The sequence below is a fragment of the Myodes glareolus genome, chromosome 2 (genome assembly GCF_982192425.1).
Source record: "Myodes glareolus chromosome 2, mMyoGla1.1, whole genome shotgun sequence".
NCBI lineage: Eukaryota > Metazoa > Chordata > Mammalia > Rodentia > Cricetidae > Myodes > Myodes glareolus.
Window position 1 is genome coordinate 112271135 of NC_142027.1, and position 16821 is coordinate 112287955.

General features: G+C 50.8%; 2 protein-coding genes across 3 annotated transcripts in view; one reads left to right on the forward strand and one right to left on the reverse strand.

Moving 5' to 3' along the window:
• Positions 1-8201, forward strand: part of Rcc1l (RCC1 like) — a 29513-nt gene extending 21312 nt beyond the window's left edge. For both annotated transcript variants that reach the window (XM_048433771.3, XM_087903576.1), the window contains exons 10-11: positions 895-980; positions 7292-8201. In XM_048433771.3, coding sequence (XP_048289728.3) covers positions 895-980; positions 7292-7369 — 164 coding nt within the window. In that variant the 3' untranslated portion in view covers positions 7370-8201. The remainder of the gene's footprint in view (positions 1-894; positions 981-7291) is intronic.
• Positions 8202-16487: 8286 nt separating this feature from the next.
• Positions 16488-16821, reverse strand: part of Castor2 (cytosolic arginine sensor for mTORC1 subunit 2) — a 38567-nt gene continuing 38233 nt past the window's right edge. Inside the window, exon 9 of the mRNA XM_048433769.3 lies at positions 16488-16799. Within this exon, the coding sequence (XP_048289726.1) occupies positions 16734-16799 (66 nt within the window). The 3' untranslated portion in view covers positions 16488-16733. The remainder of the gene's footprint in view (positions 16800-16821) is intronic.

Below are 16821 nucleotides of genomic sequence, written 5' to 3' on the forward strand. Positions count from 1 at the left end.
GAGAAAAGCTTAACTTTTCCTTTTTTCTTCTTATCAGAGCCTAAATTTGCTTTTTCTGGTACTTTTAGTCCGCCATGTAACTGACCTCCATGCCTAACTCAAACAACACGACTCCTTTTCACTCTGAGGCTCCCACTGTGACTCTGTAATAAGCTGCTCTCTAAAACTGAAGTTTTTTGTGACTTGAGATGTGACTCGCCAGTAGAGCTTCTGCCTAGAATCCCCCAGTGAGGGGCTGGGGTGTGACTCAGTGGTAGAGCCCCTGCCTAGAATCCCCCAGTGAGGGGCTGGGGTGTGGCTCAGTGGTAGAATGATTGCCTAGACTTTGCCAGTGAGGGACGTGGCTTAGCAGTAATGCACTTTCTTCAAGGTGTAACCATTGTATTTATTAGTTTGTTCCTTTGTTCATTTTGACTCTTCTACTAGGTGAAGTTCATGAGGACAGGAAACATGTTTGTTCAGTTGCTGTCCTGTCCCCAGTACCCAGCACACAGGCATAGCCCGACATAGTTAGGAACCTAGTTGCTCTATAGCTCCTCACAGAACACACCTACACGCTGAAACTCAAGCAGAGCTGGTTGTCTTGCCTCACTGTCAGTCAGAGAGGGTAGAGCTATGGGTGGCAGCAGACCGTCAAGATGAGCAGAGAGGGCTGTGCATGGGAGCCTTGGGGTTTGCTTCACACACAGACTTGTCTCCCTAGGCTGCTTGGCAGAAGGCCTTGCCTGGGACCTGGTTTATGGATAGAACATCTCTAAGGTGCTTTTCTCTGAGATTCAGTTCAGAGGCTAAATTGAGCAGTAAGTTCTGTTTGTCCCTGACTCTTGGAAGGCCGTCCTCTTGATGATCTCCTTCTGTAGCTCCAGCCAAGCCTCTTTCTTCCTTTCTTTGCAGATAAGGGGGAGCTGTTCGTGTGGGGCAAGAATATCCGAGGGTGCTTGGGAATTGGACGCCTTGAAGACCAGTACTTCCCATGGAGGGTAAGACCATGTGGCGGGCAGGGGGATGTGGAGGGTAAGACCATGCAGGGGTGGGTTGTGGAGGGCATGCCAAGAGAAGCAAAACCAAATACAGGACAGAGTCCAGGACCTATTGTGTATTGCCATCTAGGATGGACACCAGGGAGGCTTGTGTGGAGGTGATGGGCGGGGCTGGATGTAGTACCAGCCTCCAAGTGTGCAGGCCTTCAGCCTTTCTGCTCTGTGCAGTCAGTGTATCCCAGGAACTGCTGCACCTACTCAGTGGTCCAGTCCCTGGTGAGAAGCTACCATGTGGGCCAGAGATGTGACTTTGTTGATAGAGTAGTTGCATAGCAGGCATTAATCCTTGGGATCCATCCCTAGCACCATGTAAATTTAGTGGGGTGACCCACACCCCTAATCCCAGAACTACACTTGTAGAAGCAGAAGAATCAGAAGTTCAAGGTCATCCTTAGCTAAATGGACAGTTTGAGGCCAGCCTGAGTTGTGCAAGACCCAGTCTTTAAAGATCACAATTTAGGAACATTATCAAAATCCAGTCTTTCAAGGAACTATGTATACAAACATAATGTGCATGCAGATTCCCCTGCAGACTATTGCTGGTCTTGTCTGGAGTGCCAGCACCCCCTTCACAGCCGCCCCCTCCCCTCTTGTCATCTTTTCTTTTTGAGTGTGGCCTTGGAAAACAGTGGAAACAGTTGGGTGTTGGAACAGCAAACGCTTCCCAGGCCTGTCACCTATAGTGTGAGTGGGTTAGTTTCTTCTCTTGTTGCTTTGACAAAAGCAGCTTAAGGGAGGAAGGGTTTCTTTTGGGTCTCAGTTTGAGGGTCTAGTCCATCATGGCGGCGGACATGGCAGCAGGAGCATGAGGCGGCTGGTCACATGACACCCACAGTCAGGAAGCAGAGAGAGATGGACGCTGGTGCTCAGCTCTCCTTCTCTTCTTTCTTCAGCCCAGGACCCCGGCATGTAGAGTAGGGTCATCCTCATTCAGGATGGGTCTTCCCATCTCAGCTAACCAATCTAGAACTTCCCCAAGCCAAGCCAAGGAGTTTGTCTCCTAGATGACTCTAGATCTTGTCATGTTCACAATCAGTAGTCACCATCACAGCTGGTTACCTGCTGAGGCAACTTGGCAAAGCATAGCTGCTGGGGAAGAATCCATGTCTAGGCTGCTGGAACCTGATACCTCCCTTCTCAGCACACACCCTCTTGCACTTAGTCAGCCAGAGGAATGGCGTCCTGCTGGCCGTGGGCTTTCTGATACGCTTTCCTGCTTCAGGGATGAGCCTGTCTGTCCTAGTGACCACTCTGTTGGCAGCACCCTGTTGTCCACCTTCTTGCACATTTGGTGAGCCCCAAGGGGTCATGCCAGGCAACTACACTGTCTTTTGTCACGTTTTGATTAGATGAAGGGGAGGGCTTGACAGATTCTTTAGTTTTTCATTCTTGTAAAAAAATGCCTGGGATCATCCACTTAAGAGGCAATGTTTAATTTGGTTCCTGGTTTTATAGAAGCTTTTTTGGTTGTTGTTGAGCTTGACGGCAGCCAGAGTCATCTGAGAGGAAGGAACCTCAGCTGAGAAAATGTTTCCATAACATGGTATAGGCAAGCCTGTAGGACATTTTTTAAATTAGTGATTGATGTGGAAGGGCCTAGCCCACTGTAGGTGATGCTACATAGGTTGGTGGTCTCGGGGGTATAAGAAAGCAGGCTGAGCAAGCCATGTAAGCAGCATCCTCCACAGCTTCTACCTCACTCCCTGCCTCCAGGTTCCTGCCCTGATTTCCCCTGGGGATGGACTGTGACATGGAGGCGTGGCCAAGTGAACCCTGGCCTTCCCAAGTTGCTTATGGCCGTGGTGTTGGCAATGGAAAGTTAAGGCAGCTCCAATCCCCAGTCTAGTAGGCTCCACCCTTATAGATTTCTGCCATTTCCCAGTAGCACCGAGCTGGAGATCCAGCTTTCAACACATGGGCCTTCAAGGCATACTTGAGATCCAAGCCATAGCCACAGGGTGGCGTGCGGCTCCCATAGCACAGCCCGTCTTGCACAGTGTGAGCTATGAGACCTGAGGTGGAGCCTGAGGTGGAGCCTGTGAGGTCACACATACAAGTCTTAGGTGAAGCGTGGTGCACGCCTCCAGTCCTAGCCACTTGGAAGGCCGAGGCAGGAGAATCAAGTCAGCCTGGGCTATATAGTGAGGTATTCTTTCTCTCTCCCTCTCTCTCTGAAGAAAAAACAAGACTTGCTTATCATGAAAGCAGCCCTAGGTTCAAGCTGTAGCAGCACATAAACCAAGTATAGTGGAGCACACCTGTAATCCCAGGACCTGGGAGCCAGAGGTGGAAGTAGAAGGATCCTAAGTTTAAGGTTATCTTCAGATACACAGGGAGTTTGAGGCCAGCTTGGGCTCCGTGAGACCCAGAGACCAAAAATCCCCACATGACTGGGGACAGGCTTATTGTGGAGTCATTTTAGAGACCTGAGAGACACATGCCAGGGGGCACTGGAGTCTCAAGAACCACTGCTGTTCCCAAAAGTCCTTGATGGCCATAGGTCCTGGCCAGCAAGCAGAGACCAAACAGCTTCCTGTGCTTTGGGCTCTAATGGCCTGAGCATCTAGGGAACGGCACACAGGTGCTTAAGTGCAGTGGGCTGGCTGCGGATGACCATGGCAAGGCACTTTCCCAGGGAAGGTAAATAGATGATCTCAAGGGGCCTGAGAGGTTGCTAAGAACCCACCTGGCTAGGTCATCAGGGGGCAGCCGGCCACTGCTGTTCTGGGGCAGCGTCGGCAGCTCCAGGCTGCCTCTGTCACCTGGGGCCCATTTCTGTTTGCTCAGTGGTCTGTGTGGCAGCTTTTTCCAAGGTGTTTTGTTTGGGGAGGCTGTAAGACAGCGTGGCGTGGTTCCTGCCTTCATTTGCCGTCACCGGCAGCCCCTAATGGAGATGAAGCTCCATGGTCAGCACCTGCCACTTCGGTGCTTTTAGGGCAGGCCACCTGTTGCAGGCATTCATTTCTGTCCTACTGCCCAGGCAGTCAGCTTCTCTGCAGCTGCCAGCAGGAAGGACTGCTGGATAGGGATCTGGCCAATTGATCCCGCATCCACATCTAGGTGAGGGTCTGAAGGCACAGTTATGCAGGGTGTGCCCAGGGAGCCACAAGGCTGGCATGTGCCCTTCTGCATTGAGAGCCTGTGAGAAACACAAGATTTGATTTAAGTAGTTCTCAGTAGGATGCAGGGCATAGGGTGATTGGGTTATTAGGAGGTACTCGACACCTGTGTATTTATTTATTTCGACAGGGGCTCATGTAGCCCAGGCTAACCTCAAACTCATTGTGTAGTGAGGAACTTCTGGTCCTTTTGCTTCTACCTGCCAAATGCTAGGATGAGAGGTGTGAACCACCATGCCTCATTAATAGGGTGCTGGAGATGGAACCCTGGGCCTCATGGTCATTGCTTTCCATTGTACGTCCTTTTACAGTATAGCATTGCTTATTACTATGTATGTATCATAGTAATAAATACATTACTACGATAATAGAAATAGTGGTTAAAAAAAAGAGAAAATGGGCATGGTGGTGTATACGTCAGCTTTCTGGAAACTGAGGCAGGAGAATGCTGCAAGTTCTAGGCCAGCCCAGGCTATGTAGTGAGACCCTGTCTGAAAACTAAAACAGTTCAGTGTATGGTGGCACACACCTTTAATTCCAGCACTCAGTAAACAGAGGCAGGCTGACTTTATAAGTTCGAGGCCAGTCTGGCTTGCATAGTGAGTTCCAGGCTAGCCAAGGTTACATAGTGACATCCTGTCTCTAAAACAAACAAAAGGGAGCTGGGGAGATGGCTCAGTGGGTAAAATGTTTGCTGTATCAGTATGAAGATTCGTGTTTGGGTACCCAGTGCCCATGAAAAGCTCTGCTCCACCATGTAGTCTGTAGCTCAGTGCCCCATAGCGGGGAAGAGTCAGAGACCTTGTCTCAAATAATAACGCGGGGAGTGTTAGAGGAGGACACCCGAGGTCAGCCACTGTTTCCACACTCCACACACACTGCACAGCACACACCCACGCCACACACCTCATCCACACACTGCACAGCACACACCCACGCCACACACCGCATTCCACACACACCGCACAGCACACACCCACGCCACACACCGCATTCCACACACTGCACAGCACACACCCACGCCACACACCTCATCCACACACTGCACAGCACACACCCACGCCACACACCACATTCCACACACTGCACAGCACACACCCACGCCACACACCACATTCCACACACTGCACAGCACACACCCACGCCACACACCGCATTCCACACACACTGCACAGTACACACCCACACCACACACCGCATTCCACACACACTGCACAGTAAACACCCACGCCACACACCACATTCCACACACTGCACGGCACACATCCATGCCACACACACCGCATTCCACACACTGCACTGTGCACACCATACATAGTACATTTACACAGTATAACATAAACACAACAAAAAGAGGAAGAAAAAAATAAAAAATAAATTTAGAGCCTGTGAAGGCCCACTGGGTATAGGTACTTGACACCAAGCTGGACTACCTGAATTTAATAAATCCTGTTTCCATAAGGTGGAGGGAGGGAACCAATTCCTGAAGATTGTCCTCTGACTTCAAGTGCACTGTGGCATGTGTGCACGCTTGAGCGAGAACAAAATTATAAGGATTGAAGGAACCAGCGCTCTGGGAGGCCCAGTGTAGCTCTGAAGCTTGCTTGTACTGGTAGTCTAGGGAAGGGAAGGCAGAGAAGGCTCTAAAACAGCGAGGCTGACAGACTCTGTGACAAGATTGGGAAGGAGGCTAGCCCCCTGCTGTGCTGAAGGCGAGGTCTTCCCGGAACAAAGACTGCAGACAGGCAACTTGGCTAGTTGGCTGTGGTAAGACCCTAATGTCTTTTTTTTTTTTTTTTTTGAGACAGGGTTTCTCTAGCTTTGGAGCCTGTCCTAGAACTCGCTCTGTAGATCAGGCTGGCCTTGAACTCACAGAGATCCCCCTGTCTCTGCTTGGGCTACCAGTGCCCTCCCCTAATGCCTTTTGAGATGTAGCAGAAACTCTGCCTCTCAGATGGTCATGGTGGGGGACACATGGGATCCAGCTTATGGCTGCAGATGGGGTCAACCGGTAAAGTGACAGAAGCCACTGTGCCAGTGTGTCCTTGTTCCCGCACTAGACCCACTAGGAAGAAGCCTTTCTTGCACTCTTGGGAAGTACTTGGTGACCCACAGAAAGGTCACCGAACACTCATCTGTAGACAGAAGTTTCTGTCCCACCTGGTCCCGCAGATGTCAGTTCCAAAGAAAGACATAGAGGCTTATATTAATTATAAACTGTTTGACCTATTAACTCAGGGTTATTATTAACTAGCTCATTTTTTTGAAAAGATTTATTTTATTTATTATGTATGCAGTGTTCTGTCTGCATATTTGCTTGCAGGCCAGAAGAGAGCATCAGATCTCATTATAGACAGTTGTGAGCCACCATGTGGTTGCTGGGAATTGAATTCAGGACCGCTGGAAGAGCAAGCAGTAAATGCTCTTAACTTCTAAGTCATCTCTCCAGCCCCCTATTAACTAGCTCTTATAACTTAAATTAACCCATAATTCTTGTCTGTGTTTAGCCATGTGGCTTGGTGCCTTTTCTCAGTGCAGCATTCTCGTCTTGCTTTCTCTGTGTCTGGGTGGCAACTGTGTCTGTCATTTCCTCTTCCCAGAATTCTCTTAGTCTGGTTGCCCTGCCTATACTTCCTGCCTGGCTGCTCACCAGTCAGCATTGTATTAAACCAATACAAGTGACAAATCTTTACAGTGTACAAGAAGCATTAGCCCAGAGCAATCAGCCTTTAGGCAGGGAATCTGGAAACCATTGTCACAGACAATGGTACCAGGAACATATGTGTTCTCCAGGGTCACCTCTCCAGGGTAGCTACCAGAGGTGATGCCATTGATGGGCAGGGAGGTAGGGTGGCTGTGGATTAGTGTGGGGCTGAGGGTGAGGCCCAGTAGGTGGAGTGCTTGCCTAGCACACACAGAGCCCTGGCTAGGGGCTGTCTCCAGTACCATAAAGCACATGTGGGACTCATGTCTGTAAACCCAGCACTTGGGAGGTAGAGGCAGGAGGGTCAGAGGTTCATGGTCAGCCTCAGCTACATAGGGAATTAGAACACCCAAGTCCCTGTCTCTCCCAGATGCGCTCCAGAGCCTGCTCACCCTTCCCCTCACTGTGTCCTGGGCCTTGTTTTCCAGGTGACAATGCCCGGTGAGCCTGTGGACGTGGCATGTGGTGTGGATCACATGGTAACTCTGGCCAAGTCATTCATCTGAATCTCTTTCCGGGCCCATCCCAGGCTGGCCCCAGTGGCTGAACTATACCGACAGCAACAGCTTGGCAGAGGCAGGGTGTGGCCAACCAGCAGAGCTTCTGAGGATGCTGGGAGAGGGCCAGGACCTGTGTGGAGCAGGGGGCTTACTCTGTGTCCAGTGGGGACATAATAGGAGTCTGTGGACAAGACCTTTCCCTGCTGCTGAGGCTCCTGACCTGGTGTGCTCCTGAGGAGTACCAGGGCATAAGGCCCTAGGATGGCCTGGCTCATGTCCTTTCCAGGTAACACGTGGTGCCATCTGGGAATGCATTTTGCCAGAGACACTTTTCTTAGGGGAAGTTCGTTATTCATGGCACATTGGAGACATGACAAAGCATTCAGGAGAATCTGTAGTCCTCTGTCACAACAGGACACATTTGGGCCTCTGGCTGGCCCAACTCAGCAGGAGAGCCAGCTAACTTCAGCAAGGGCCTCTCTGATCAGCTGCCACCCCACAAGCTCCCCAGGACACAGTCTGGGAGCCCAGAATGCCTTGGCTTGAGACTCTTTATGGAGCTGCCGGTGTGAGCCAGCCTACCACCATGGGTCTACAGTATCCCAGCTTTGGAGCCGTCTCTCTGCCTTTCTTTGAACAGTCCAGAAGCCCCTGAAGAAAGAAGCTGCAGGCCAAATGCTTGTGGGCTGAGGGCTGTGGAATCTTGGCTGGAGGACCAGCCTTGGAGTAGGAAGCATCAGAAACTGGGGAAATACTTGTTTTTAAGAAAACTTGCCTTTTCTTTTCAGAACAGTGTTTGAAAAGTTCGAATAAAGTCTATTTTCTGCCTTTTTAAAAATGGAGGTCTTGTAAATGTTTCACTGGATCATTTCGAGACCATAAAGGAAACAATAGAAGCCAGTGGAGAACACTTTAGAAGGCAATCCCACCTGGGATGTGTTTTGTGTGTGTGCAGTTGCATGTGCATATGGGTGTGCTTTCATGTGGAGGACAGGACAGTGTCAAGTGTCATCATTCCTCAGGTGCTGTCTATCTTATTATTGAGATGGGGTATCACTTCCTAGACTAGGTTGGCCTTGAACTCGCAGAGTTCTGCTTGCCCTTGCCTCCCAGAGTGCTGGGATTTTAAAGGCTTACACCACCATACCCAGCTCCACTTTATGTTTGGACACAGGATTTCTCCCAACCTGAAAGTTCCCAAGAAGGCTGGCCGGCCAGCCGGAGAGCCGCCCCAGGAGTCCTTCTGTTTCCGTTCCCCCAGAGCTGGAACGACAGGCACATGATGCCTTTTTTTACATGGGTTCTGGGGACTGAAGCCGGGTCGTCAGCTCGTCAGGCAGGCACTTAACCCACTGAGTCATCTCCCTAGCCCTGAGCAGACAGATTCTTCAGCTGGGGAGAGAGCTGGTGCCTGAGTCACTAATTACGACCTTTCACGCTGCCTGCTAAACCCCACCCGCTACCTGTTCACTCTACAGGTACGTGTGGGCCCCTCAAGTGCAGGCGTGGGCCAACTGAGTCATGCAGTGGAAGCATCCCTGCTTTGTGCAGCTTGGGGAGGGAAATGGACATTATACAAAATACAGAGTTTGGTAGCTGCTTGTGTGGGCTGTGGAGGAAAGCAAAGTTTGGCTCCAAATACCTGACAGCAACAACTTAAAGGATTTAGTTTGGCTCTCAGTCTCAGAGGGTTCTAATCTAGCACGGCAGGAAGGCACAGCAGAGTTTCAGGGGGTTGGAATGTGTAGTAGATATCTCTCATTTGGCAGATAGGAAGCAGCATGCAACCGGATGTTGGCTGGACTACCACCTTTAAGGACCACCCCCCAGCGGCCTCCTTCTGTTGTCCAGGCCCCACTGACCCTCTAAGGTGCCCGTCTTCCAGAAAATGCCGCCTGTGGTGGAACACACGTTCAACACATGAGCCCGTGGGGGGCATTTCAGATGGAAACCCTAACATGGAGAAGACCTAACAAGGAAGTGGGATGTGTTGGAAGGTTGCAGGTTGAAGTCGAGGGATCAACAAACAGGATATCACGGGGACCCATTGGCTGGTGTTGGAGGGGTTGGCTGTTTTGGCAGTTACAGGGCCCCTTCACCCAGGGAGGCTGAGGCAGGTGGATCTCTGTGAGTTAAAGGCCCACTTGGTTTACAAGAGCTAGTTCCAGGACAGGCTCCAAAGTGACAGAGAAACCCTGTCTCAAAAAACCAAAAAAAAAAAAAAATTATTCTTATGTGTGTACGTGTTTTGTGTGTATGTCTGTGCGCCATCTATGTGTAATGGCCATGGATGTCAGAAAGTGGCATAAAATTGCTGGGAACCAGAGCTAGAGAAAATCTGAGCTATTAAGTGCTAGCAACTGAACCCATCTCATCTGCAAGAACAGCAAAGGCTCTTTAACCACTAAGCTATCTTCCCAAATCCCTTAAATTTTTTTAAAAAATATTTTTTATGATTTTTATGATTTTTGTCTGCATGTATGTATGTGCACCATGTGTGCAGTACTCAGAGAGGTCAGAAGAGGGCATCAGATCTGGAATTGGAGTTACAGATGGTTGTAGTACTGGGTACTAGGGACTTGCTGTGGGTACTGGGGACTTGCTGGATTGAGAGATGTTTAGGTTTACAAGCACATTCCTGTCTGTTTCTATGACATGCCCAGAAACATACAGATTATGAAGGCTCTGACCTAATTAACGGATAACTAATGGATTGATGATAGCTTGACAGATCCATCATTTGTTGACGTAATAGAATGACGTAATAGATAAGAGGTGGTACTTCACTGAAGGTCACTCACTGAAGATGGGATAGCATGCCCTGGCCTTTTCCTGTCTTCCCATCTCTGCTTGGATGCCATGAACAATTCCTTCTCTACAAGTTCTTGTTGTGATGGTGTTCTGCCTCACTGAGGTCCATGATCACAGACCAAACCCACTGAAACACATCACTCTTCCCTTTAGCTTTTATTTATTTTATGTATATGGATGTTTTATTACGTGTGTGTCTGTGTACTACATGGGTTCCATACCCATGTAGAGGCCAGAAGAACTTGTCAGATTCCCTGGGACCAGAGTCACAGATGGTTGTGAGCCACCATGTGGGTGCTGAGAATTGAACCCAGGCTCTCTGGAAGAGAGCATCAGCTACTGCTCTTAACCTCTGGGTGACCTTTCCAGCCCCTTTTACTGAGATAGGGTTTCACTATGTAGCTCAGGCTAGCCTGGAACCCTCCATCCTCCTGCCTGAGCCTCCTGAGTGCTAGGATACAGACATGTATCATTTCAAGCCACTGTTTTAGGACAACTTATTACACAGCATCAGGTAGCTGATACAAACCTCCTGGCAGCTTTTGAGACTCAGGGTTACACCGGAGGGTTATCCTGGCTCCTCTAGCCACGTTCTCCAAACAATATGGGAAAGAGGGAAGAAATGAGACACGATCCTGCATAAATCAACATAAAATCATACAGCCGGCAGCCAACATCATCTTTTTTCCCCTTCATTTAATGAACACTTTACAAAGTACAAAATATACTGTCTTTTTTTTTTTTTTTAAGGGGGAACATTAGGTACTTTTTTTTTTCTCTCCATCATACAGTACACAACTCTCAAGGGTTTTGTTTCTTTGACAAAACGAAAGCATGAAGGCCCTGGAGGTGAAGAGAGTCGGACTCCAGTCCTCCCCTCACTCAAGCTGCTGGACTAGTGAAGTCCCAGTGTTGCTGGTGACCTGGGCACAACATGCCAGGTGAGGGTCAGCTGGGGCTGCGGGCAGGGCACCCACACCCGCTCCCCTGCCTCAGGATAACGGAAATGATTTTGGCATACAAGAGGAGGGCTGGGAGAGCTCTGGTCGCGCATTCCTCTCCCTACTGTTTGGGGGCTGACCCTGCTCTCACTCTTCCTGTGATACAGGTAAACTGAGGCAGTAGAAAGGGAAGCCATGCTAGGCTCTGCCCCGTGGAGACCCGAATTTTTGCCTATTGCTGGGGCCTCTAGCTTTGTGGACCCCTTTCCAAGATGAGTTCCTGGTAAGCGAGGGGTCCTCTTGTCTCCAGCCCCCCTTCCTGTGAATACTGTCTTCAGAATTGAAACCTCTACAGAGTGACATGGGTGGGCCTGGGCCAGCTCAGGCTGCCTGCATGGACTCTGCGGTCTCTGAGGGCAGAGTCTTCCCTGGGGATGCAGACAATAGGGGAAGGAGCCTATCCAATCAGGGCAAACCCCACGCTCTACCCCATCTCTCCCACCCGCCCCCACAATCTGGTTAACTCTGTGTGGCACTGGGCCGGGCTGAAGGGCCAAACACTGCATAAAACAGCTCGCAGCTCTGAGATAGGCTCTGCACATGTGTGCACACACTCATGCCTAATACAGATACACACACACACACATACACACACATGTAAATATAACCACACAGAACGCCTCCTGACACACAGGACGGAGCCACCCTGCACTTTTGACTCCCAGATTCCCTGCTCTTCTACCAGGTGCCACAAACCACCACCAAATTGATGCTCACAAGCGCCGTGGCCTTGTGCCACGGTGCCCTCAGCTCCCCTTCCCCCAGTTGAGTAGCTTTTGTGGGGAGGGTGGAGGTCACCCTGGGACCAGCTAAATGTGTCCTTCTGTTGCTTCAAATTAGGGAATAGACATGAAAAGAAAGCAGAGATGTATGAAAAGGTTAGGTCTGTCAAGTTAGCTCTACTCCATGCAACAAAGCAATGCTGATCGGCTGTTGGCCATCTCTTGGATGTCAAAATGGAGGTCTGCCATCCTTCCAAGCTATACTCTGACCCTCAGCACAAAGACCACCACTTGCAAACTGAAAGCTAAGCCAGGGGGTGGTGATGCAGACTTTTAATCCCGGCACTCAGGAGATGGACCTCGGAGTTTGAGGTCAGCCTGGTCTACAGAGAGTTCGAGGACAGCCAGAGAAACCCTGTCTCTAAAAAACAAAAAACAAAACCAAAAAACCCAAAACCCCTCAAAGCTATATCCCATCCCTGTTGGAGAGCCCTCTCTATTCCTCATCCAGGCTCCCCTCACCAAGCCAAGTGCTGACCCCACCTATGGTTCCCCAACTGCTCACAGAAGGAACACAGAAGGGTGTCTTGTGGTGCTCAATAGTCATGCCGCCAGGATCTAGAACCACCTACAAGACAAACCTCTGCTTAAGTCTGTCAGGGAGTCTGGATTAACTGAAGTGGGAAAGCCTACCCTGAATAGAAAGAAGAAAGTGAGCTGAGCACCAGCATCCATCTCTCGCTGCTTCCTGACTGTGGATGCCATGTGACCAGCCGCCTCACGCTCCTGCTGCCAAGCCTTCTCCAACACGATGGACCGGACTGCAGGAATCCCATCAAACTCAGAGTCAAAACGGACACTTCCTCCTTTCCACTCCCTTTGTCATTGCCTTAGCCAAGAAGAGCCTGTGTTGTTCCCACATCCAATCAGAGGCTCTGGCGCACACTCCAAGGGTGGCTGGGGACTTTTAAAGGTCAGCCTGGGAAATGTGGCAGGGAGGGGCTGGCAGCAGGTGGCTCAGATCTTTGACGATCCTGTACCAGACATGGGGCTGGCTGGCCGTGCACAGGCGCTAGCTCCTTCCCACCTGCCTGAGCATCTTCTGACTTCCACAGTTCCTTCCATCATCCATCATGCCACAGGGGAGCCACCTCAGACACTGCCTGACAGACAGCAGACTGAACCAGGTCACTAGAACCCGCCCATTGCACTAGGAGCCAGTGGTCTGCAGCTCAATGCTGATCCTCCAAGGAGGGTTGGAGAAGCGCGTTTCACGGGGCCAGGACTGCGAGCATGCGTGCGTGCGTGCATGTGTGTCTTCAGACACCCTGTGGAGGAAGGGAGTATATAGTTGGCAATGCTGCTGGGGTCTGGGGGAGAAGCAGATTTCTTGGGAAGCGGGCTGTGGGGCTGAGCCGTAGTTAGGGAGGGGGCTTTGTCAATGGGGACACTGGATGGTTTCATTAGCCTGTAGTGGACAGGTAGTCAAATATACAGGTGAAATTTGGCATTTTTTTTTTCTGAGACAGGGTCTCATGTAGCCCAGGCTGGCCTTAACTTGTGATCTGCTTCCATCTCCTGCATGCTGGGCAAGCACTGTCTCACTGTCCACCGAGCCATACCCCGCTCTGAGCTTTTGTAGTCTTTCAGGCAGACACAAACCCCTGGAGCCCACGATCCCGTAGCCCTGCCTAGGGGGTCTGTCTGTCTCTCCCAATACTTTACAACAGCCCATTCTCCTTCCGCTGCTAGGAAGTGGGAGCCGCTCAGCAGAGTACTTGCCTCCAACGTACTAGGCCCTGTCCACAATCCTCAGCGCTGCAGGAAAACACAAACAAAATCCCCATAGGGAACCTTGACTGCTAACTGGCATGCCACTTGGGTCACCTCTGAGGCTGGGCCAGCAGGGGGTGGAGTGACCTCCACATCCGTAAAACCAGGAGATGCCAAGAAGTGGGCAGACAGCACTGAAGACACAAGAGTAGAGCTCAATGTCACATCCCCCAGAGCTGCAGACACTGTCACGCCAGTGCCACCCACAGAACACAGAGACCCAGCTTCCTTGAAAGGACCCACTGTAGCTAAATAGTGTGTGGGGGGGGTCTCTGGAAGGCTGGTAGGCAGAACCTAGGCCCCAGCTCCTCGCCTGATGGCAAGATATGTGTTGTTTTGAGGCCTGTGGAGTCAGCCCTAGGAAGAAAGCAGGGAAGAGAACCTGAGATTCCTAAACTAGCGGGAGTTAAGAAAAAAAAAATCACCTAGGTGTGGTGGCACGCCTTTAATGCCAGCACTCAGGAGGCAGAGGCAGGCAGCTTTCTATAAATTCAAGGCCACTCCGATCTACACAGGGAGTTCCAGGACAGTCGGGGCTATAAGAGACCCTGCCTCAAGAAAACAAATAACACAACGACAAGAAATCAGCTAAGATGCCAGGCCTACAGCTTCCTAGAGAGAGGGGACTCTGGGAGGGAGGTTAGAATACAAGGGGTTCACCAGACAAAGATTTTGGAATAACCCTGAGGGAGGGAGCCACTGTCAAAAATGCAAAGAATTAAAAAAAATATCCAATTCCCCTTCTGGATCAACGTTCTCCCAAATAAAGTAAGAGCATCCAGAGCTCTAGGCTGTGGGAATGGGGTGCAGTAGCTACGAAGCGGACAATGCTGGCCCTCTAAACCTGTCCCAGATGCAGTAGGCTGGTGGTTTTGTCTCCCCTCCAGGCTGGCCTCCTGGATCCCAGGGCTTTTCCAATCACTGTATTGCCTACATATTCAAATTAAAAATCTATGGTGGCTCAAAATGTCCCCATGTGTACACACATGAGGTGGGGTCCTTGCCCGTGTCCTGCGCACACAGAATATATTAACATATATATTGCTCAAGTAATATATGCTATTTACAGAATATATCTCTATGAACATAAAACACGTATTTATAGGTGTGTACAATACACAGTTTCATCCTAGCAAGTCTAGGGGCCACACAACTCTGGGGCAGGGGACATAGGGTCAGCACACTTACACAGTGGGAAGGGATACCTGGAAGGTGGGACCAAAGGGATTATAGAGGTGCGCCCTGGACAATCAAGGCCTCGGAGGATGAGAAGAAGGGGACTCAGGGGCCTCACTATGGCCCTGTCTACTTGGCCATTTCCCTTTTGGGAGCAGAGAACAATTGGACAAGATTTGGTTGTTTTGTGAAAACGGAATCAAAAAACAAAACAAGCAAAAAAAAAAAAAAAAAAACCCCAAACCCCACCAGAGGTCATTTTGAGTAGCATGCTGGGTTCTGAGCTTCTACAGGGTTCTAGAGTAGGTCCTCCACCTGGGTATGCTCCTGTAGCCCAGAGAAGGGAGAAATGCAGTTCATACCGAGACCTGTGCAGGGGTAAACACATATTCCCTTCTCTGACCATGTTGGAGACAGCATACTACAGGCCCGAGAAAACACCCCAAGAGCCTAAGTCTGGTGGACCCTGTAGTCCTAGCTTATGGACTGCTCTTACTGGGGTGCCCTGCAGAGGATACTATGGGGGTCCTGGTGTCTTGTGCCAGAACTCTGCTCCCAATAACTCTCCTCAGAAGACAAGGCCAAGATTCTTAGGATCCATCCTTGCATTTGCATCTGTCCGGGAGAAACAGGGTGCTGCTAGGTGCTGCTGAATGCTGGGCACCCTTGTAAGACTCAAGCAGGCCCCGTGTCCTTCAAACAAAACCACTCCTTCCCCAGCCACCTGTATGCAAACAACTGAATAAAAAACCCCAAGTGTGACTTTTTTCTCTCCAAATGCTCATGACAGCTGCCTCCTAGCTATCACCATGGTCACAGACTGCTGGGTTACTTCGGGCAGGTATGTGAGCTGGGGGCCAAGGCCTCTTTGTCCCCTCCGAGTGGGGTAGAGAGATGAAGGGAGAAACTCTAGGCTGGTCTAAGTGACAGCTGGGGAGGTGGACATGGCCCAAGGCACTCCAGGCCTGGGCTGGTGGGGCTGTCCATTGCTGGGAGCGAACGGAGTCTTTGCTTGCCCGTGTTGGGTCCAGGCAGAGCGAACAAGGGACAGATAGAAGCTGGTGCTCTAGGCTGGTGGGAAAGGAGGGGTCCTTGGATTCTGTCCTCCTCCAAGGTGGCTCTTGGTGGAGGGTGATCCAGGATCCCTCTTGGCAGTCGTAGTGGGAATCAACACAGGCCCCGCGTGGTCAGCAGGTGGGGTCTAGGGTCTTGGGTTGTTTCCCTCAAGCTTGGTGGTAGGGGGCCCACTGCCACTGTCCGAGGCTCACTGACCATTATGACCTGAGGGTGGCCTGCTGGCCTCCGTCCTGAGGGAACCAGCCCCTGAGCCTCTGAGATTAGAGCAGCAACCATACCATTCATCCTGAGGGGTTCCTCACGGGGGCTTCCTCAGCTCTGTACACCCACTCTTGTGGCACCGACTTCCTAGGATGTCCCTTGGTGCATCAGGACCCCAATCCCAACGTCTTGTGGGCGGTGCCAGCTTCCTTTGGTGTTTGCTGGGGGGTGTATGTGAGGCCTTGGGCTCTCTCCAAGCCCCCTGGGGTGGAACTTGGGGGAGGAAGATGGGCACGCCCCCACTGGGGGGAAACCGAGTCATTATTGAAAAGGCTGGGGATTCTGGAAGGCTGGAGGTGGATGTGGGGGCGGCCTTGGTTTGGATCCAGGCCTGGAGGAGTCAGGAACCAGGGGTGTGTCCCAGATGCCCTTTCCGTCGGGTCCCAGGGCCGATCTTTCAGTCCGTAGGGAAATACTGCAAGAATAACCTTCGTGGGGGGAAAGGGCCAAGTGGACTGCAGCTAGGAGGAGCCCAGAGATGAGCCTTTCCTAATGTTTCCCTCCTTGACTGACCTTCAGGGCATGGATAACCCCGCTGATGTTCTCTTCTGGAACCTAGAGGGCAAAAAGCGAAAGA